This window comes from Chelonia mydas, chromosome 1, assembly GCF_015237465.2.
Source record: "Chelonia mydas isolate rCheMyd1 chromosome 1, rCheMyd1.pri.v2, whole genome shotgun sequence".
Classification (NCBI taxonomy): Eukaryota; Metazoa; Chordata; order Testudines; family Cheloniidae; genus Chelonia; species Chelonia mydas.
Genome location: NC_057849.1, coordinates 322,396,457 through 322,413,842, shown reverse-complemented (window position 1 = coordinate 322,413,842; position 17,386 = coordinate 322,396,457). Strand labels below are relative to the sequence as shown.

General features: G+C 43.9%; 1 protein-coding gene across 3 annotated transcripts in view; it reads left to right on the top strand.

The window, feature by feature from the left end:
* The first annotated feature begins 1,128 nt into the window (after positions 1 to 1,128).
* Positions 1,129 to 17,386, top strand: part of LHFPL3 (LHFPL tetraspan subfamily member 3) — a 382,826-nt gene continuing 366,568 nt past the window's right edge. The window contains exon 1 of one of the 3 annotated variants that reach the window (XM_037889185.2): positions 1,129 to 1,810. In XM_037889185.2, the coding sequence (XP_037745113.1) occupies positions 1,363 to 1,810 (448 nt within the window). In that variant the 5' untranslated portion in view covers positions 1,129 to 1,362. The remainder of the gene's footprint in view (positions 1,811 to 17,386) is intronic. The other 2 variants (XM_037889187.2, XM_037889186.2) reach the window with 2 other exon arrangements.

Here is a 17,386-nt window from a genome sequence, read left to right as displayed (position 1 = left end):
GAACTGTGCATCCTGGAAATATGCCAGTCAGAAGGGACTGAGATGCAGGTTTCCATCCCTAGACAGGCAATGGCTAGGGAGCTGGACCACTGAGGGAAGATATATGCAGCTGCCTTAAACTGTTACACACATCTATTCTTTAGATCACCTCCATAACCAAGCCCTTTTGGGTGCACCCATCCTCAAGCATTCACTTGCTGTATGTGTGCAAAACCACCCCACAATGAAAACCCTATTTGTGCCTCCCTCATGCTTGCCTCCAGAATTTGTGCGTTCAGGTGGCTTGATACACATGGAAGCTGTTACCATTTTTACCCTAAATATTCCATAGCAGTGGAGAATCCCACTTAAAGTCAGATCTTGGAGTCTGGCCACCACTGCTGCAAGTGGCAGGTAGCTCAACCTTATGCCGACAGCTACTGCCCCTGCCTAGGGACTGGTGTCCAATCTTCCGCTCACCTCCCTTGTGCTGTAGACAGCTACTGGATTGTGGGGGACAAAGGACAGTCCGTGCTGTTCGCAGTGTTGTAGCCCTGTTGGTCCCAGGATTTGGGAGTGACAAGGTGGGTGAGGCGATATCTTTCATTGGCCCAACTCCTGTTGGTGAGAGAGTCCGTGTGCCAGCATGAGTGAGGGAAGTTAGGCAGGTGCCCCAGGCTCTTCCAGCTGTGGCTATTCCAGCCCCCAGAGATGCCTGCGAGGCCAGTGGTCTTTACAACACTAGTGACAAGCTTCTAAGCCTGGCGCTCTGTGGGGGAGCCCTTGTGTTTCCAAGGCCAGGTGTACAAGGATGAGGGGTAGAAACCTCAGCTGAAAACCCAGGAAGCCCACACGGCGGCTGAGTTAGGGGAGCCTGGAGGCTTTGCCCCCCCCTAGGAACCCCGCGCGTGCCGGGTGGCCCTGCCTGCAGATACTCCCGCTCCCAACTTCGGCGAGCCCCCGGGCCGCAGCCGTTCTGTCCGCGGCCTCACAGCAGCCGGGTCCCAGGCCCCACCCCTTTGCGCGGGGGCAGAGCGCGGCTGCCCCCTGCCCCCCACGCCCAGGGCAGCTGCCCATCGGCGCGCGCGCCTCCCCCTCCGGCTTGGCAGCGGCGGGACGCGGTTGCGCAGCAGCAGCCGCCGCCGCCGCCGCCGGCGAAGCAGCAGCAGCGCGCCTCGCCGCGCCGGGGGCTTTGCACTCGCCGCCGCAGCGCCGGCGACGGCAGCAGGGCGGGCTCTCGCCCGGGCCAGCGCCTGCCGGCTGGGGATGCTCGCCCCCTAGGCGGCGGCGGGGGATGCCGCGAAGCGTGTGACGCTGGGCGGAGGGTCTGGCTGTCGCAGCGCCGGGGCGGGCAGTGCACCGCGCGGGGCTCTCTCGGGGAGGATGCCCGGAGCGGCGGCGGCGGCGGCAGCCTCGGCAGCGGCGGGGATGCTGCCGGCTCAGGAGGCGGCCAAGCTCTACCACACCAACTACGTGCGGAACTCGCGGGCCATCGGGGTGCTCTGGGCCATCTTCACCATCTGCTTTGCCATCGTCAACGTGGTGTGCTTCATCCAGCCCTACTGGATCGGCGACGGCGTGGACACCCCGCAGGCGGGCTACTTCGGGCTCTTCCACTACTGCATCGGCAACGGCTTCTCCCGGGAGCTCACCTGCCGGGGCAGCTTCACGGACTTCTCCAGCCTGCCCGCGCGAGCCTTCAAAGCCGCCTCCTTCTTCATCGGGCTCTCCATGACGCTCATCATCGCCTGCATCGTCTGCTTCACCCTCTTCTTCTTCTGCAACACGGCCACCGTCTACAAGATCTGCGCCTGGATGCAGCTCACCTCGGGTGAGTCAGGGGCTCAGCCAGCACTGCGGGCGCGGGGAAGAAACTTATGCCTGCTGCGGGCACCCGGCTCTCACGGGTTAATTGGGGGGGGGGGGGTTGTCATGCAACTCCCATTCACCAGCGCCTGCCGCCAAGGGTTAATCAACAGTCTCCTGGCGGGGGGGGGGGGGGGGGGGGGGGGGGGGGGGGGGGGTTGGAGAAACATACATGCACTGGCAATCGTTTAGACTGGGTTACTATCCCGCATGCAGTGAAGGGGCAGGGAAAACGCAAATCCCTGACGAAGATGAACACTGATTGTCCAGGGGTAATATCCTCCCCGCAGAGATGGGACTGGGGTGCGTGAGTGGGTATGTGTAGGGGTGTCAAGTCAAAACTTCTGTGCAGTAACTGTGCCCGGAGTTAAAGTCACTCCGTGGAAGGAGAGAAGTAGGGAGATCACGCTAATACGTGAAAAAGCTTAACTGCATTAACAATTTAGATTACCTATCTGTATCCGACCTTGTCTACACTGTGATTGCCTGTAATGTACTGAAGCATATGCTAGAGGAACATATGACCGCTGTCTCTTCCCCTCGCATCCTCATAAAAACAGATGTGTGCCTTAGAAAGCCGCCCCAGTGAGCAGAAATTGTTAAATAAAACAGAGAGGAAACTAGAAACTAAACCATATACCTCCAAGCCAGAACATCCATTTGGACAGCGCTGGCATATTAAGAAGTATAGTGAAACCACCAGCAAAAATCTGTCCTCTAGTAGACCAAAGGTCATAACAAAATGGTAGGGGAAACCTGGGGATGCTATAAAGAGGCCACATAGAACACAAAAGATTGACTGCTGGAGGTTATTTGCAGTAGTATTGTAACCTGTTGAAGGTTAGACCTTAGTGTGAATTTCCATGTAGTTACCAGGAAACCTTCCTCCTTTCAGTAACATCACAGGATGAAGTCTTGTTATTCTTGCCAGGCTGGAGGGCAGCTGAGGTCGTTGGATTCTGTGTGTGTGTGTTTAACAAGATTTATTTCCTTCCCCGCCCCCCCCACCCCCACCCCCATGGCAGAAAGATAGAAATTCCATTGTAGTTATTATTTTCAGTGTAAAGGTATGCAGACTTCATCTGAAATTCCTCATCACAGGCATGTAGTGCCTTCCTCAGGAAAGTGCATGGGGAAGAAGGAGAAACACGGAGAGAGAAACCCTGAGCTCCCCTAGTATTCCCTCCCTCGGATTCTAAACAAGCTATAGTTTGGGTTAGGAGAGAGGAGCAGGATGGGGAAGGGTATAACAAAGATTTGAAGAGCAGGAAGTAGAGGAGAGAGGAATGAGATCCAGAGTTAAGAAGGAAATAAAAGCAATTTTCACAAGAAAAAAAATTCTGTAACAATCTGGGGAGGACCTGAGCATGATGTCTAAGCACAAATCTCACCTGCCCTCCTGCGGAAACCACTGAAGTTGAGGTTTTTGCTTTGCAGAAATAAGCTGTTTGGAAGCACAGGGAAATGTCTCCAAAATTGGTATTACAGTTACTTCTCCAGTCTCCTTAATACAGCTAAATTCATTTAATTTTTACAGCTCTGATTCTTCCAAGCTGTTTGTTCGCTATTATTTAATTTGCCATTTACGGTTACTGGGTGGTAGGAATTTCTTGTCTGTTCAGAATGGGTTTTCAAGTTCTTCACGTTTCTTATGTATGTTTGTTTATGTATTCTAGGTATACTTGCTGGTTGTTTTGTTTATAGTGTTTAAGTTTCTACACAGAACAATGGCTTCCTTTATCACTTTGGGACTGATCCTGAAGTCAGTTAAAGTCAATGATAGCTTTGCCACTGACTTCAATGAGAATAGGAATTGGCCCATTATGTTTGCACTGGGAATCCTGTGTGATATTAGCCACTTCTTTTTCTCTCCCATAAAATACCTTCAAATATGCTGTTAGTTTTATGGATCCTCCTTGAAGCCGGGAGGTGCAAGCTGCATTTCTTTGCACCAGTAAGGTCCCCGGTGCTCTACTGGGGATTTGCTGTCTACCAAGACAGGTGGAGCTTTGACCTGTGGCCAGGGCTCCACAGAAACCTACCTGGTCGATGGTGCTGTGAATATGCACTGAACTGGTGCATCCCCAACCTGCTTTGGTCATGCACCTTACACGGCAAGTGCAGTTAACTTTCCGGATCACTGGTATACTTTCCAACACCAGAGACCCCGATTTACACAAACAGAAGCCACTGTAAGCCAGGAATGATTTTTGGCTCTGTGACTTTATTCCTGTGCAGTTGAGAAAAAATGCTTAGAAATCACAGCACAAATTTGGCTGTTTGAAAAAAGAGTTGGTTGGATTCGAACCAAGCTGCACACACACAAGGGTTGCACTGATGACTTGTGTTTCATTTTTCAAGCAAATCTGAAGTGCGAGATTTTCAAAAGCTCCAAAGTTGGCCTGACCACTCCCATGGAAGTCATCAATGGGAGTTTAACCATCATCTTCAATGGGAGCATAATTTAGCCAGTGCTGAGTTGAATTGAAAATCATATCTGATCTTTTTCATTCCAAAATGAAAATCCCATGGAAATGAACTTATAATTATAATGCTGGTTGGTTGTCTTTCTTTGTCAGCTCTTTGTGAAAGCCTTTGGGGGAGAAGGACTAGAAAGATACAGGATACCGAAAGGGTCGGACACTGCTGCTTGCTTAAATATTATATCTTAATTTCGCTATTATCTGATCATTCAATTTAAAATCAGGCTTCAAAAATCTGCCTCAAAGATAAAGAAATGTGACTGAAAATCCACAATTGTAGATCCTTGCAGGTTGCATGCTTTTAAGATTTTATAACAGAAGGCGGCATGTAATTGCTGTGGAATAGTGGTATAACTAGAAAAGAAAATCAGCATTACTCCGTTTCAGTTGTGCACTTCCACAAGTTCTGTCACTTTCTGTTTTTGTTGTTGTTTCATTATTTTAAGAGTGTAGGTCATTCAGCATAATAAGTATACAATGTGGTTCTCATAAATAAATGTTATAATAATAAATAAAATGTTAGCTAAATAGACATATGTCTATTTAGTTCAAGAACCAAGCACCTTTGAAGTAGTAAAATATGCATATTTCTACTGAAGTGTGTTGCATATTTTATTTTGATACATCCTAAAATAGAAGAACACAATGTAGTGCTTTTATTAAATTTGGCAATAGTAGAGGTGCTGCATTTACATATGAAGGATCAAACATGAAGGTTGATATCTTTTGATGATACCACATTCAGTTCTCATTCAGCCTAGGGGATTTCACTTGAGTTAGGGCGGCAGGAATGGGCTAGGATTTTGGTTTTAAAAAACCTTCAGGACATAGTTTATAATAACTCATGTAGGAGAGACTAACAGATGATATGGCCCTTATTTGGAAACAGAATTTTTATTTGAATAAAAGGTAAGTGATATCTGAAACACATACACTTTAATCTCTCTTTCTGGGTATGTAATGCTTGATTAGCCAGAAGAATGTGAGAAAAATTACACTTCAGGCTCTCAATTGTGTAGCTGTAGAAAGCATATATTAAATTCCATAATGATTTTTGTCAGTGTTCACACTCTTTTTGTCATTACACGTGTATGGATATCAATAGGCAATTTCCTATACTGAGAGCCAACTATAAGGGCCCAATTTTCAGTCCATGACCTCCACTCTTGCACCTGCAAAACTGTACATTCAAATATTTATACATGCACTTTGAACAGTTTGAACACCTGCATGCACACAAATGTTGGACTCTACACCAATTTTCTGTGTTAGAATCTGTATAGACCTAGACCAGAAGCAGGCACAGGTATGTGCATGTACAACTTTTCCCCTTCACATGTGGAAACTGGTTATTTTGCTCCTTATTATTTATCAAGCATCCAAAGCATTCTAGGTGCCTCACAGATCAAGTCATGTCTCAATCTTCTTTTTCACAAACTAAAGAAACTGAGCTCATTAAGTCTCTCACTGTAAGGCATTTGTGGTTGCTTTTTATGTTTGTTTTGGTTTTCCTGGGTCACTGTAAGATTGTAAGTTCCAGGTAAGGAAAAAGTAGACAAACAAAAGGAAAGTGCAGAAACATCTATTAAACCATGCTGGTGTGGAATGCATAGCAATATACAGGCTTTTAAATAGAATCATAGTTCTGTGCACTGATTAAGATGGCAAGTGGGGTGGCGTCAAAATTAAAGGGCCTGATTCTCCACTATCTTGCACCTTGTGTTGTCATTTACACTTGGGTTAAGTCTGCAGGACCAGATAAAATTCTTGCATGAAAACTAAAAGAGCTGGCTATGGAGGTCTCCAAGTTATTGACAGGGATAGTTAACAAATCTTATAATACTGGGTAAATGCCAGAAGATTGGAAAAAAGCCAGTGTTCTGCCAATATTTTAAAAGGATAGACTGGAAGACCCAGGTAATTGTAGGTGAGTTCTCTTGACGCTGATTCTTGGCAAGATTACAGAAAGGCTGATCTAGGATGCAATCAGTAAAGATTTAATGATGGAAATATAACTAATGCCAATCAACATGATTTTATGAAAAATAGGTCTTGTCAAACAAAAGTGATATAGTTGATGAGATCACAGATTTGGTTGATAAATATGGCTGTATTGACATACTATAAAATGCATGGACTGCTCTAAGGAATTTGACCAAGTCTCCCATGATATTCTGATTTAAAATAATAGCGCTATACAAAATAAATACAATCCGTATTAAATGGATTAAAAACTGCCTAGCTGATAGATCTCAAAAAATAATTGTAAATGGGGAATAATCATTCAGCGGAGATGTTTCTAGTGGTATCCCACAGGGATCTGTTCTCATCCCACTGCTATTCAATATCTTTATCAGTGACCTGGGAAAAATATAAAATCATTGCTGGTAACGTTTGCAGATGACAGAAAAAATTGGTGAATGGTAAATATAGTAAGTGTAAGCAGAGTCAGGATGAGCACCACCCTGACATCTGGTGGTGAGGTGTGGCAAGTTGTGGAAAAGAACTTCAGGGGCTGATCTCATTTGCATAGGCACACCCACCCCACCTAGAATGAGGCCATAGCTGCCCAAATGATCACTTTGGCTGCTGTGGGATCCCCAGTGTCTCTGTTATTGGGGTAGGAAGAATAAATTATTACCCTGATTATGGAAATCAAGGACAGTGGAACTGTACTTGGCCTTTTGTGATGATGGAAGGACTCGCCATCAACTAAGTAGCACTCGCTAGGCAAGGGACATGGGTTCCAAAACTCTGTGAATTGAGAGAGGCTGGGGACAGGTATTAATACCTGGTGGTATAGGCCCCCTGGTAAGGGCCTTACATGCTAATTGCACTTCCTCCTCTCTCCACTGTGGAATATCAGAGCTAATTTTGATTCCATTAGGAGTCTAGTTTCAGGCTGCTGAGCTGAATTCACTTTGGGCTAATGGTGCACCGGCACTGAGGCTCCCCTACTACAAGCTGAAATCACAAAAGAGCTAAACTTACTAAGAGCTGAAACCACTGAGTGTTGTGGGGGAGCCTGAAGATATATGGTGGAGCAGTTTGCAGGATGGCGAGCGGCTGGTGGAGCAGAGCAGTTTGTGGGACGGCGAGTGGAGTGGCTGGTGGAGCAGAGCAGTTTGTTGGATGCCTAGAGCAGCTCATGGGGTGGCTGGCAGAGTGGAGCCCCATGAAGAGGTGGGGCCATCAGCTTTGGACCACGTAAGGTGCCCCTTAAACACCCCCCCCCCCCAAATCTCCACCCAGGTTGGGAGGTAAAACTCTGCAGATAAACTTTTGAACTCTGGAGCTGCCCTGACCAGGGACAGAGACTTTGGGGTCGTTGGACTTTTGGGACTTTGGGTGATTTTGGGTTGCTGGACTCAAGAACCAAAGGGAAAGGACATGCCCCAATTTGCTTGGGGTGGATTTTTTGCTCATGGGATGTGTTATGAATCCTGTTGGTGGTGTTTCCCCAACATAATGCCACATTGTTTCTCTCTGTTATTAAAAGGCGTTTTGCTACACTCAGACTTTGTGCTTGCAAGAGGGGAAGTATTGCCTCTTGGAGGCGCCCAGTGGGGGTGGTATATATTTGTCCCAGGTCACTGGGTGGGGGCTCGAGCCGGTTTTGCATTGTGTTATTGGAATGGAACCCCTAGATACTGAACCCGGCCCCTGTTGCTGCCAACTCTGACAGGCAGAAGGGTTACATAAGGAAAGGTCAGTTTTACAGAGTGATCTAAATCATATGGGAAACTGGGCATGCTTGAACAACATGTGTTTTAATACAGTCAAATGCAAGTTCCTACCTCTAGGAATAAAGAATGAAGGATGGGATTTATAGATGGGAGATTGTATTATGGAAAGTAGTGATTCAGAAGGGGAATTAGGATCATGGTGGATAACAAACTGAACATGCCCTCAGTGTGATGCTGTAGGTAAGAGAGTTGATGTGATCCTTTTGATGTATGAACCAGCAAGTATCAAGTAAAAGTAAGGAGGTGATATTACCACTCTGTACAGCGTAAGTGAGACCACTGCTGACATAATGTGTCCAGTTCTAGTATCTGTGCTTTGAAAAGGATATTGACAAATTAGAAATGATTCATAAAAGGGCTACAAGAATGATCTGAGGTCTGGAATAGACTTCCAATGAGAGCCTAAGAAGCTGAATCTGTTTAGTGTTTCCAAGAGACGGTTAAGAGGTGACTTGATTGCAGTCTACAAGTATTGATATGGGGAAGAGATTTCTGGTAGTAGAGGGCTTTTTAATCTAGCAAAGACATAACAAGAACCAGTGGATGGAAGCTGAAGGTAGAAAAATGTGGACTAGAAATAAAGTGCACATTTTTAACGGTGAGGGTAATAAACCATTAGAGCACCTTACCTAGGGGGTTGGTGGATTCTCTGTTGTTTGAAGTCTTTTTAAAACAAGATTGGATGTTTCTTTCTAAAACATATGCTGTAGCTTATCCAGAGGTTATGGGGTTGATGCAGGAAACACTTGGTGAAATTCTATGGCCTTTGCTATGCAGGAGGCCAGACTAGATGATGATAATGATTCCTTTTGGTCTTAAAATCTATAACTAAATAGCTGTATAATGGTACAAAGGAGAATTCTTCACTCACACCTTTTTTAGCATTTTGCACTCACTTTTCACCCCCTCTGTATAAATGCAGTGAGTACACAAGACCTAAGACGGTAGAAAATCAGGCCCAGAACATCCATAAGGATTTACGTAGTTTCAACAGCGATACCAACTCTAGTTAAATTAAATGCTTCCTCACCAGATTGAGCTGACTGAGCTTTTTAGTTCCTGTTGGGAAAAGTGGGCTGTGGATCTGTTAGGAAACAATTCTGATAAAAGGCAGAGAGGGCCCTGACTGCAGCCAAACCAATGCAGACTCAGTGTATTGTGGGGGCAGGATACCAAATCCCTGCACAAAGAAGAGTGAGGTTGTGCATTGCGTGGGGTCCCTGCATATAGGGAAAATTAGGAGCTGGCCCATAAGAGAAGTGAGGGCGGGGTGCTACAGCCACCGATTATCTTCAGTGGAGGGGACAGTGCAAGAACTGAAGGGGCTACTGGAAATTTGAGGCTGCTTTAGTGGCCAATTTCTCTACATAAAAGAATAAATGGACACAAATCAGATGTCAAGAATTATAACATTCATAAACCAGTCGGAGAACACTTCAATCTCTCTGGTCACTCGATTTCTGATCTAAAAGTGACTATTCTTCAACAAAAAAACTTCGAAAACGGACTCCAACAAGAGACTGCTGAATTGGAATTAATTTGCAAATTGGATACAATTAACTTAGGCTTGAATAGAGACTGGGAGTGGTTGAGTCATTATACAAAGTAAAACTATTTCCCCTTGTTTATTCCCCCCCCCCCCCGTTCTTCAGTTAACTCCTAGAAATGTGCTGGAAATGGCCCACCTTGATTATCACTTCCAAAGGTTTTCTCTCCCCCCACCCCACTCTCCTGCTGATAATAGCTCATCTTAAGTGATCACTCTCCTACAATGTATATGGTAAACATCCATTTTTGCATGGTCTATGTGTATATAAATCTCCTCACTGTATTTTCCATTTTATGCATCCGATGAAGTGAGCTGTAGCTCACGAAAGCTTATGCTCAAATAAATTGGTTAGTCTCTAAGGTGCCACAAGTACTCCTTTCCAGGGGGGTTGTGACCCATCAGCTGGGAATCATTGAGAGAGTGGATCAGTGGGGCAAAATACGATAGTGCATGAAGTTGTCCAATCAACATGAGGAAGAATTCCATTTACCTGGAAAAAAAATCTGTATATGAGAGGCAAAAAGAAACCCGAGAGAGGGCATGAAAAAAGGAGAGCATCAAGCATGGAACATTGGCAGACCAGGTACTTGTGCATGAGTGGTAGGGTTTCAAAAGCACTCAGCATTGGCCTATCTCCCAAATCAGTGGGAGGTGTACTATTGACTTTGTTGGGAGCAGAGTTAGGCCATTGCCGAGTATTTTTGAAAATCCCACACAGAAGATTTAATGAAGAAAGTTTCTATATAAGAAAATGAAACAAGGATGAGGAGCAGCATGGTACAACTAGATACAGTAGAGTATATTTTATGAAATAAGGTCAGGTGAGTTTCAAGCATGGAGACATCTATACCTTTTTAGAAGTGTAATGTACTGTGGTATAAACAGCCTAACTTTGATCCTACAAAGATAAAAACACCAGACATATCAGGACCGAACATTTGTAGCATGATCAGACAGTCTGGACTCAGTATTTGAAAACCAACAGGATCCAGCTTTGAAGAATGACAAGGTCACAGTAGTGAAACATCACAAAGAAATAAAACTAAAAACATGTGTTCGCTCAGAAATGGTGAACTGGTAAAAGAAAGACATGAAGAAATCTAAAGGTGGAAAAGTCTGCAGAATTTGATAACATCAGTTACATTGTGGCATTGTTAAAAAAATGCAGTGGCAGCATGACAGAGCGGATAGCTAGAATATGCATCATTGTGTGGAACAGTGTGCAAATCCCAATTACTAGGAAAGAAAATTACAGCTGGAATCCTTAAGAAGGAGACTATAATGTATTCCAAGATCTGTCTATTCTAAGAAAGATATTATTCATCTTCATGGCTGGCAGATTGAGAGATGCAGAAGACTTGAAGCAAGTTGCCCTTGGAATGAGATGGTCATATATAACATGGGAAAGGGATGCTTGATTTTCTCTATGAGAAGCCAGATGCAAATTTCTGAATTTCATTTAGTATAAAAAGTAGCCAATAGCCTCTGTCGAGAGTCTCTTTGACACTAGCATATCGTGTGCTATTTCAGAAAAGATAATTCAATCCAATAACTGAGACTATATCAGAAAGAAAGGGCTGAAGGATATATGGTTTATGATAAATTATGATAAATAATTGATGAGATGTCATATTTCATCCTCCTCCTTTTTCTGGTTATGTTTTAGATGCTATAAATATGTGTGAGAGTAAGATAGACATAGACCTTACAAGGTCAAATTAAAATGTGCTGAGTTATGATGTTTAGAAAATACCACTAGTGAAACCTTGTTTTTGTTGGCATAGGGCCAAAATCTATTTGCCTTATTTGCAGGAATAGCCTATTGAATGAGACAAGTAGTCTCATGTAAGTAATGTGAGCAGAATTTGGCTGATAAGAGTGTGCCCTCGGTCTGCATCTGGAAGTGATCTTAATTTCAGTTCAATAATACTTTCTTGACATGAGGCGTTATTAATGTTTCAAAAAATATAACCAAAATAGGAACAGATCCCTCAGGGTCAGGGATATGGGGTGAGGAGGGGATGTGCCAGCAGATGCATATTATTATTATTCCTCCTGTCATAAATATAAAGGGAAGGGTAAACCCCTTTAATATCCCTCCTGGCCAGAGGAAAAATCCTCTCACCTGTAAAGGGTTAAGAAGCTAAAGGTAACCTCGCTGGCACTTGACCAAAATGACCAATGAGGAGACAAGATACTTTCAAAAGCTGGGAGGAGGGAGAGAAACAAAGGGTTTGTGTCTGTCTGTATGCTGCTTTTGCCGGGGATAGACTAGGAATGGAGTCTTAGAACTTTTAGTAAGTAATCTAGCTAGAGATGCGTTAGATTATGATTTCTTTAAATGGCTGAGAAAGGAACTGTGCTGAATAGAATGACTATTCCTGTCTGTGTGTCTTTTTTGTAACTTAAGGTTTTGCCTAGAGGGATTCTCTATGTTTTGAATCTAATTACCCTGTAAGGTATCTACCATCCTGATTTTACAGAGGGGATTTTTTTACTTCTATTAAAAGTCTTCTTGTAAGAAAATTGAATGCTTTTTCATTGTTCTCAGATCCAAGGGTTTGGGTCTGTGGTCACCTATGCAAATTGGTGAGGATTTTTACCAAACCTTTCCCAGGAAGTGGGGTGCAAGGGTTGGGAGGATTTTGGGGGGAAAGACGTGTCCAAACTACGTTTCCCAGTAAACCCAGTTAAAGTTTGGTGGTGGCAGTGGAGATCCAGGGACAAAGGATAAAATTAATTTGTACCTTGGGGAAGTTTTAACCTAAGCTGGTGAAAGTAAGCTTAGGAGGTTTTCATGCAGGTCCCCACATCTGTACCCTAGAGTTCAGAGTGGGGGAGGAACCTTGACACCTCCCAACAACAACATCCCTATGGGGAATATGCAAAAAGTTATTGCATCCTAATATCACTCTGCATCATGGAACATCCTCCTGGTTCTTTACCTCCTGAAAGTGAGTAGGCAAGAGAAGCCCTGGCAACAGTTATATTGGAAGGGCTCAGATAATAGTATGATGGCACAAGGTCTCTGCATGCGTGACCATGTGCATCTGGTAGATTCCTGGAGACCAGTAGGTTCCCAGGCAGTATTCCCTGCTCATTCTGTGGCTATGCACATACTGAGAAAGAGGAATACTTCTCAGCCTGCCAAGGACCAGAGCTGGGACGCAGTGTGTGGCAAAGACCCAAAATGAGGGGCAGAAAAAATTAACTGTGCAGGAAACTTAAAATCATATGGTATTCATTCCTTTAGTTTAAATGACTCTCTAATCTCAATATAATGAGTCGCTTTGTGATTTGATTTTCAATTATATAAGTAAGGAGAGGCCAAACTTTTGTGGACTATAGGTAGCTTTGGGACTAAAATGAGCAATGTCCCTAAAAGTGAGGTGCACTTGAGACCTGTGCTAGGAGGTTTCGGTCTGTGTGCAGAATGTATCCACCAATTTTGTAGAAAGTTGTTACGCTTTTTGGCATACAGAGATAAGAAAATATGGGCCATGGTTGTCAAAAACAGAAATGAATCTTACTAACTGATTAGGACAATGTGTTTCAGGATAAGATTTCCCCCAGGAATTCATCTACTTAAACTCAGCTACTAAATCTTAGAGTATTATGTTCCCCAACATGGCAGTGGATCTTCTCTGGGAAAGCTTAAAGTGTAGCTTCCCAAAGAGTTAATTTAAGGTTCTTAGATTAATTCCCTGAGAGAGAAATTATGGTCTCTGTCTTTCAGCAAAATAAGAATTTATCATTCTTATTGCTTTTTCTCCTCGAAAGAAAGTTAATTACTACTTGGCTGCTTCTTCTTAATATTTCTCTTTCAGATTACTCGGTAAAATTATATCACCGATTAGTAAAAGAATGACACTTAACTGCAAGTATAAGCATTATACCACAATAATATCGTTTCTCAAATTAGATATCTAAGGTTTGCTGCAGATATTTCTTTCCCTATACAGGGGTGGAGGGTTCAGATTGCAAGAGAAAGCTAAACAAGTCTCTTCATTGACAATCTGTTGATTCATGTTGGATGGGCTTGCTTGGCAATTCCTTGTTAGTTTTGAATAAAGGTGTGGCCAGGGAACCTATAACTTGGGCAACTTTAAAGAAGGATTGGATGCCTGTAGTCTTGTGAACAACCAGATTTATCAGCAGATTGCATCTTTGACAAACAGACTTCTTTCTGGCTAAAGCCATCTTTTATTACTTTTCTAGGAAGTGGCATCCATCAGCATAGCAGTGCTACAGTAGAGAGCGTCCTTCACATAGGACCAGATTTTCACAAGCGCTCAGCTCCCAATTTAGGTGTCTAAATGGGAACTGAACTCTTTACAAAATAGCCATTAGTGACTATCTTTGCTTTAAAATGTCATGCCTTGCCTTCTTGAATTCCTCTTCCTCGTATCAAATTGAAAGCCCTATTGGCTTGCCAGCCATGCATGTTTGAATTTAAGATGTGTGAGATGGTTTGCATCTTTTTGAAGAAAATGGTGCTCCTTTTTGACCTGAGCAGCTAGTCAGAATTTGGGACTCGGGGATGTTCCAGTTGGAAGTAGAAATTGATGGAGTCTTTGTTTATTTATCTATTTTCTTTAATGCAGTTTTGTTTATTTACAAGGAACACAGGAGGAACCAGGAACAAAAGGAGTATTTTTTAGCTTACATCCCCAAGCCTCTTTAGCCAACAGACCCCAAAACTCTTTCTCTATAGCTTTTTCCAGGATCACACTGTGCTTACAGGTTGCTGCTTGGTGCATATATGTGCACTTCCCCATTTCCCCCCGCCCACTACTCAGCAAACCCTCTTGGTTGTGAACCTGCCCAGGAGATTGCACTGTCTTTTGTCTTGGGGGGGGTGGGAGGGCTTTTTGTTAACTCAACCTGACAGCAAAGTTAATTGAAGGGTGCGTTCAGACCCAATCTCAAAGAAGTTTGTGGTCCAAGCAGTCGCCAGTACCTCTCAGCAGCACAGAAATATACATCAGCTCGCACACCACCAGATGTCAGGCAGATGGCCTGGTGGTTGCATCAGCTTTAATTTCAGAATCCATTTGTGAGGAATGGCAAGTCTAGATGAATGCTCTTCTCTATTCTATTTCATTTACTGTGCTCATCACCACACTATGCTTACTTTCTCCAGTTAAAAATAAACAAAGTGACCAACATCTGTCAGTCAGGCAAGTGGGCTTTCTTTCTGCCCCCTTCCTCCCCACCTTAATTTCCATTTCTGTCTTGCACTCTGACTAAAAAAGAGCCATTATTCTCCTTCGCCCCCAGGGAGACAATCTAATGGGATCACAGGACACAACTGTTGCATTAAGATCCATTATAGCAGCTTTTTGTACCCACAATATGCATGTAAACTGGGATGTTTATAAGAGAGAAATCTACTGTTTGATTGTATAGGACAAAAGGGAATACTAACATTAATCTCTAAACCTGTTTTAAAAAATCAGGGCTTCAAAAAAAGATTGTTTACAAACTGCAAATTCTACAAAATATTTGGTGTAGTATTGCTAAGCATGTTACTTTGGGAAGGTACCCCTTGTCATCGGCATAGCGTAATTATTTTGTGATGTCAGGCTGCTATGGAAACTATTTTACGAAAGATCAGAGTAAAGATGCAACTAAAATCCTTCTAACTTGTTGACATTCAATTTACCACTGGACTCTATTTTGTGTGTAAGTAGGTTTGTATTGCACATATCTAATGCAGAAGGTGTGAGCCTGACCCTGCGCTCCTCACTCAGGCAAAATAGAAGGCTTGCATGAGGAAGGACTGCAGCAGCAAGTTCTCTGTCTATATTTTTTATTATTTCTTTCCCCCTCCTTATCTCTGAGATATCTTATTCCCTGGGTGTTTGTGTGAGAGAAGAGGGATCTTTTGTCAGCAAGGGAATTTAATGGATCAAAGAACCATGTATAATATGTGTTAGCATGAAAAAAAGTACTTACTGAATTACAAATTAAGTATATTCTAGACTCCTAAAAAGTCTTTACAATCTAGTGCATACAACGAACATATGTGAACCTGGACAATGAATATTTAAAACCCTCAGAGGTAGCTCTGGTGATCTAGGTATCTGGGGGAATTCCTGGCCGCATTGAAGTAAATTCCAATACTCCCATTGATTTCAGTGGTTCTAGGATGTCACCCCTGGTATATAAAAAAGTCAAATTCAACCATATAACAAGGAATTGGCTGTTGTGATTGCAGAGTCATTGGCCATTATCTTTGAAAACTCGTGGTGATCAGGGGAGGTCCCGGATGATTGGAAAAAGGCAAATATAGTGCCCATCTTTTAAAAAGGGAAGAAGGAGAACCCGGGGAACCACAGACCGGTCAGCCTCACCTCAGTCCCTGGAAAAATCCTGGAGCAGGTCCTCAAGTAAAATCATTTTGAAGCACTTGGAGGAGAGGAAGGTGATCAGGAACAGTCAACATGGATTCACCAAGGGCAAGTCATGCCTGACCAACCTGATTGACTTCTATGATGAGATAACTGGCTCTGTGGATATGGGAAAAGCAGTGGACGTGATATAGCTTGACTTTAGCAAAGCTTTTGATATGGTCTCCCATGGTATTCTTGCCAGCAAGTTAAAAAAGTATGGATCGGATGAATGGACTATAAGGTGGATAGAAAGCTGGCTAGATTGTCGGGTTCAACAAGTAGTGATCAATGGCTCGGTGTCTAGTTGGCCGCCAGTATCAAGTGGAGTGCCACGGGGGTCGGTCCTGGGGCCGGTTTTGTTCGACAGCTTTATTAATGATCTGGATGATGGGATGGATTGCACCCTCAGCAAGTTCGCAGATGACACTAAGCTGGGGGAGAGGTAGATATGCTGGAGGGTAGGGATAGGGCCAAAATAAATCTGACGAGGTTCAACAAGGACAAGTGCAGAGTCCTGCACTTAGGAAGGAAGAATCCCATGCACCGCTACAGGCTGGGGACTGACTGGCTAAGCAGCAGTTCTGCAGAAAAGGACCTGGGGATTACAGTGGATGAGAAGCTGGGTATGAGTCAACAGTGTACCCTTGTTGCCAAGAAAGCTAACAGCATATTGGGCTGCATTAGTAGGAGAATTGTCAGCAGATCGAGGGAAGTGATTATTCCCCTCTTATTTGGCACTAGTGAGGCCACATCTGGAGTATTGCGTCCAGTTTTGGGCCCCCCACTACAGAAAGGATGTGGACAAATTGGAGAGAGCCCAGCAGAGGGCAACGAAAATGATCAGGGGGCTGGGGCACATGACTTATGACGAGAGGCTGAGGGAAGGAATTGGGCTTGTTCAGTCTGCAGAAGAGAAGAGTGAGGGGGGATTTGATAGCAGCCTTCAACTACCTGAAGGGAGCATTCCAAAGAGGATGGAGCTAGGCTGTTCTCAGTGGTGGCAGATGACAGAACAGGGAGCAATGGTCTCAAGTTGCAGTGGGGGAGGTCTAGATTGGATATTAGGAAACACTGTTTCACTAGGAGGTGGTGAAGCACTGGAATGGGTTACCTAGGGAGGTGGTAGAATCTACTTCCTTAAAGGTTTTTAAGGTCAGGCTTGACAAAGTCCTGGCTGGGATGATTTAGTTGGTGTTGGTCCTCCTGAGGTCTCTTCCAACCCTAATCTATGATTCTATGATTTCAGTGAGTTTTAACTACTGTAACTCCTCACTTAAAGACATCCTGGTTAACGTTGTTTCATTGTTACGTTGCTGATCAGTTAGGAAACATGCTCATTTCCTGCTTTGTCCACTGCTTGCAGGAAGA